Source organism: Myotis davidii, unplaced genomic scaffold (genome assembly GCF_000327345.1).
Source record: "Myotis davidii unplaced genomic scaffold, ASM32734v1 scaffold509, whole genome shotgun sequence".
NCBI classification, from domain to species: domain Eukaryota; kingdom Metazoa; phylum Chordata; class Mammalia; order Chiroptera; family Vespertilionidae; genus Myotis; species Myotis davidii.
Genome location: NW_006382996.1, coordinates 720,858 through 726,490, shown reverse-complemented (window position 1 = coordinate 726,490; position 5,633 = coordinate 720,858). Strand labels below are relative to the sequence as shown.

Sequence of the window (5,633 nt, the reverse complement as noted above, 5' to 3'; positions counted from 1 at the left end):
CTCCTCTCGCCGTGCTCCCGCCCGGGCAGCGGGGTGAGCTAGCACTGAAGCCGCGACCGCTGCTCCTGCAGCTCCCTGCACCCTCACGTCACGCGGTTGCCATGGCTCGGGACGGGCGAGGGAGGAAGCAAGGAGACTAGCGGCTTGTCGGGAGATGTAGTTCCACCCTCTGGCAGGCGCCCCGGCGGGTATGCGAGGCGCTGCAGACGTGGTCCCGTGGCGCAAAGTCGCCGGCCCACGACCTGGCCAGGCTCAGGCCACCCTCCGGACACATAAGCAAGCGCCAGGATGACTTCGTGGGCGTGTCAACAGCAGATACCTGTTGATCTCTTGGAGCCTTTATCATGTTCCACTTTGCGTATAGTTAGTTCCATAAATCCTATTCATCCTTGTAGTCGCTACAGCTCTTAGTACTGTGCTTAAAGCCCTTGAGAAAGGAAATGAATGTTCCAGGCTCTGGGCAAAGTGTTTGCATAGCTTTCTCCTTTAATATGTATTCAAAGAAGTCGAGGTGGAGAGAATCAGACTTACTTCTAGGGGAGAGATCCATCTTTGTCTGGAAAAATATATGTTTGATGAAAGGTGAGACCTCGTGGGCAGGAGGATCCAGACAGTGAAAGGTCACTGTACAGCTTTCCATCGCGATACAAGGGGAAATGATCGTGATAAAAGGGGGAAGAGCACCCGCTGGCGCGGCTCAGTGGTTGAACATCAACCTGTGAACCAGGTCAGGTTCCATTCCCCCCATCGGGGCACATGCCCAGGCTTGCGGGCTGGATCCCCAGTGTGGGTTTGCAGGAGGCAGCCGATTGATGATTCTCTCGTCATTGATGTTTCTATCTCTCTCTCTCTCCTTCTCCCTTCTCTCTGAAATCAATAAAAATATATTTAAAAAAAATAGAAAGAATAGTGGTGCCCGATCTGGCCAGTGTTAAGTGGTTAGACCAGCCGTGGGCAAACTACCGCCCGTTTGAAATGAATAAAACTAAAAAAAAAAAAAAGACCGTACCCTTTTATGTAATGATGTTTACTTTGGATTTATATTAGTTCACACAAACACCCCATCCATGCTTTTGTGCCGGCCCTCCGGTCCAGTTTAAGAACCCATTGTGGCCCTCGAGTCAAAAAGTTTGCCCACCCCTGGGTTAGACTGTTAGACTCTAACCATTAGAGCATGGGCCCCGTGCACCAAAGGGAGGGTCATAGGTTTGATTCCCAGCCTAGCCAGGGCGAGTGCGGGAGGAGATTATATTTCTCTCTCTCCCTCTCCCTCTCCCTCTCCCTCTCCCTCTTTCTCTCCCTCTCTCCTTCTCTTTCTTCTCTACCTCCCTCTTCCCATTCCTCCTTTCCACTCCCTAAAAATCAATAGAAAAAAAATATCCTCACGTGAGGATTAACAACAAAAAAATAAGAATGGTGGTGCCTGCTGTTACAATTAAAGATAGTTATACTCCTCTGCTTTCTGAATCTTTAGTCACGCTCTTCACATTCAGGAAAGCTTTGTATGAGTAGTATTATGTGGGTGGGGTGAGCATATAAAATAATTAAAGACTGTGTTGCCTTTTAGATCTAATTCTCGTGGAAAAGAGAAATCTTGCCCAGAAACAGAGGCCTGGAAACAGATAGAAACCCTCCAACTCCCCCCACTCCTTGAGATGGACATTTATTTTGGGCTTTCCACTGAATCTGGATTGATTTAAAGTTTGAGCCCGTTTTATATGGGATTTATTGAGCAGGACTCCTCTCTTTGAACCCTGGCTTAGTTACCATTTTGTAAGGAAGGTGTTTTAATCCTTGTTTTATATGTATATATAAAGCCCCACGTTTGCGAATGATCTCATTTCTTTTTCTTTGCTAACATATCTTCTTTTTCCCTCGTTACTTCCACCCCAACCAGCAGGATACAGTACCTCCTTCCCGTTCAGAGATGGTATTCTGGAGTCACACTCAGTGGGCATGTGACCTTTTCTGTTGTAGGCGGCAGGAAAGGCACCAGGTGTCTGGCCAGCGGGGTCAGACCAAACCTGGGTCCAGCAACCTCGGTACTTGGGTTCTGGCTAGGACAGAATTCAGAATCCAGACCCAAACTGTAAGAGAATGTTTGTTGGGTAAATCACAGAGGTAGAAGAAGTAATTGCTAGAGGAAATGGGCTTAGGAAACAAGTTCTAGCGGTAAAGGAAGGAAGGGCCCTTGGAGCTTCGGGCTTAGGAAACAAGTTCTAGCGGTAAAGGAAGGGCCCTTGGAGCTTCCGAGTGAGGAAGCTAATGGTGCCTGGGGGAGGGGAGGAAGGGGAAGGGAGGAAAAGCAGGGAGGACCCTCTGTCCTAAGGGTTTTAAGGGCGGAGATTTTAGGGGGGGTCCCTGAGAAAGATCTTATTTGAATATTCAGTAGCTTTCCAGGTGTGCCCATTCAGCGGTCTGGTTTCCACTGATTGATTGGCTGCCTCCAGGACAGGGGTCATTATTCAGTGCAACTGGTCCTGATGTCAGCCGTAGCTGGTTTTGTTACTTACCTGGACCAGGAGTTGAAATATAACAGGCACAGATGTTAACTTTAGGGAGGAAAGGTCAGGGGGTCCAAATGCATGACCAGCGAGCTTTAGGCTAGTGGGCAGGTCCCACCCTACAAGTCATTGTCGGTTGCTAGTCACCTGCGGCTTTCCATCTTGGTGAACTTCTGTACCTGGCCCACTGCCCTTGCTTTGCTTATGTCGGTTTAACTGCCTACAACATTTCCAACCCCACTTTCTTGTCTAGTCCCACACCCTCTGACTAAGGGTTTACACATGTGAGACAGCTGCTTCAAGTGAGAAGGCAGGATCAGGCCAGATAAAAGACAGAAATGGACTGGGATACATGACTGAACTGTGACATCATTAACATTGAGGTCATAATGTTATATTGTACCTTGTTATATTGTACCTTGCTGCACAATCCCCAAGGTACAATAGGCCTGCCAAGTCAATTTGCTTGTTGTACCCTACTAATTAGATTAGCTAATTACTGTCTTTTAAACTTTTCTCTTTTTTTGGTAAATAATATTATTTTATTGTGGTTTTAATTTACATTTTCCTATTACTGAAGATGAACATCCTTTCATATGTACACAGATCACTTGAATACTTACTTTTCTGAAAGTCTTGTTCAAGTCTGTTGCTCATTTCCCTCTAAGGTTGTTTATCTTCTTTTGTGACTTGTAGAATTTCTTCTTATATTTAATTTTTATTTATTTTTGTTTTAATTTTTTTCTTTATTGATTAAGGTATTACATGTGTCCCCTCCACCCCCTTAAACTTTTCTTAGGTAATTTCCTGTACTTGGAACAACCAATTTCCTGCCATTTCCCCATTGTTCTGCATTGATAACTTCCTTCAAATACTGGCTCAAAACACACCTCCTCCAGGAAGACCCTCCTGATTGAACCCATCCCTCAATAAAATGTCATGTAAAAGTATCATGTATCCTACATTCACTAGTTGTTTCATGTGTATATGTGTGTTCTTCTACTAAGTTTTAAGCTCCAAAAAAAAAAAGACACCGTTACTTTTAAGTTTCTATCTCCAAACCAGGTTGTACAGTGCTGTACTCAATGGTGAGTTTTCAATCAACATTTGTTAGAAGAATGAAAACAGTCTTAAAGAGAGGCAGGCATCTGCCTAGATTCACCCAAATATAAATCCAGTAGTTGAGTCCAGTAGGACTGTCCACGTTAGAGGGCTTTGCCACCACCTCTGGTCTCCTCCCCAGCCCTGTGCATCTCCTCGAGCCCTGGAAGTATCTGTGTTACCTACATCGTATTCCTTTTTTCCCTACTGGGAAATCCTCTTTCTGTGCTCTGAATAATATTAAAAATAACTCTTCTCGCCCTTCCTCCTCCTTCCAGCTGCCCAAAGAACCTGGCTGGCAACCTCCCTTGTTCACCTCCACTTCAGAGCCAGAACCAGGCACGTGACTCCAGTTCAACTCCTGACTGCCAATTCCTCAGGTTACCGAGAGCTATTTCAGGCCACACAGGCCACATGGTCCCCTCCTCCCCATCCTCTGGGCCATATCCTAGCTTAGCCTTTCCTGGAAGGTCCCTCATATCCAGCAGCCAAGTCAGCATGTCCCAACACCCATACCCATCTCATCTCCAGCTACTGTCAGTTTCTACTTTTTCAGCCTCATCTTCATCATTATCATCATCATCAATTATTTTTTTAAATGTATTTTATTGATTTTTAAAGAGAGGAAGGGAGAGGGATAGAGAGTTAGAAACATCAATGAGAGAGAAACATCGATCAGCTGCCTCCTGAACACTCCCAACTGGGGATGTGCCCGCAACCAAGGTACATGCCCTTGACCTGGGAATCGAACCTGGGACCCTTCAGTCCACAGGTCGACGCTCTATCTATTGAGCCAAACCGGTTAGAGCTCATCATCAATTATTAAGTGCCTGTTCCCATGTGCTGCTCTGCTAGAGCTATGAAGAATAATGTCTACTGTTGCCTTCAGAGAGCTCAAAATCCCTTTTTCATAGAAAAACAAACAAACAAGCAAACAATGTGAAGTCCTGTGTTGAAAGCAAGACTAGCTAACAAGGAATGTAGAATCCATTCTAAACTATTGGGCCTTGTATGTCAAAGACCAAGTGAACAACAAAGGTGTGCAATTTAAATGTGAGTGCTACAGGGTAAAGTACGTGTTAACAACACCTAACAAAAGGGAAGTCTTGCCAGGGAAGACTTCCCGGAAGAGCTAAGGTTTACATAATATTGTAAATTTTATTTCCAATACGGTAAAAAAAAAATTTTTTTAAGTATTTTAAAAATATATAGTGATAGATACATTGTCCTCTTATTTTTCACTCCCTGTCTCCCAGTTTCTCTCCAGGAAAAAGCACTGGTACCAGTGTCTTGTGTATCTTGCTGGTGGGAATCAAGGTATTGGCAGCAATGAGGGGGCATAGCTTGTTGGAGAGCAAGGGAGGGCTTTTCTATCTATTCCTGACAGGAGACCAACTGCTGCCCTTCTTCCTACGTGTGTTCCCTTCTTAGGCCACACCTACTGGGTTGCTGAGCTCTGAACAGGACCCTTAGTTGCCCTTTATAAATTGTACCAATTTTTCAATATCCATTTTTCTTCCCTCTTTTTCCCTGTCTGGGCTGGGCTGCCCTGCATCCAGATCTTCCCTGATTGGCTGCTCTCTGGCCTCTCCGTGGAGGAGGGGCAGCACCCCACCCTTTTCTGGGTAGAAACGTTTGCGTCTTTGGAAGTGTAACCAACACCCTCCTGCCTTGGCCCTGGCAATGTGGCCATTAGGGGGTGGAGAAGGGCCCCCTCTGTTGGCTTTGGAGGCCTCCAGACCCTCCCAGCCTCTGGGGGTGGGGGTGGGGGTTCGGCGGCAGCAGGTTCCTTGAGATTTCTCTCTGAAGTTTGAGCACTTTTGCTACTTCCTCTCTACGCAACTCCTGTCACCACTGGTGGATTTACGTGACTTCCCTTCCTCTGAAGCTATTGCCATATACAACCCCCAGATCTCCACGCCCTGCTCCCCAAGTCTGCGGGGGGTTTGGGGTGTGCCATCGCGGGGGAGAGGCGTTAGCTCCCGAGGAGGCAGGGGGCATGGTGGGCTGGGGCCTCTGCGTTGCTGC

At 46.5% G+C, this 5,633-nt stretch overlaps 1 protein-coding gene across 1 annotated transcript in view; it reads left to right on the top strand.

The window, feature by feature from the left end:
• Nucleotides 1-190: 190 nt before the first annotated feature.
• The window catches only part of ANKRD52 (ankyrin repeat domain 52), a 17,872-nt gene continuing 12,429 nt past the window's right edge, over nt 191-5,633 (top strand). The window contains exon 1 of the mRNA XM_015557412.1: nt 191-276. Coding sequence (XP_015412898.1) covers nt 191-276 — 86 coding nt within the window. The remainder of the gene's footprint in view (nt 277-5,633) is intronic.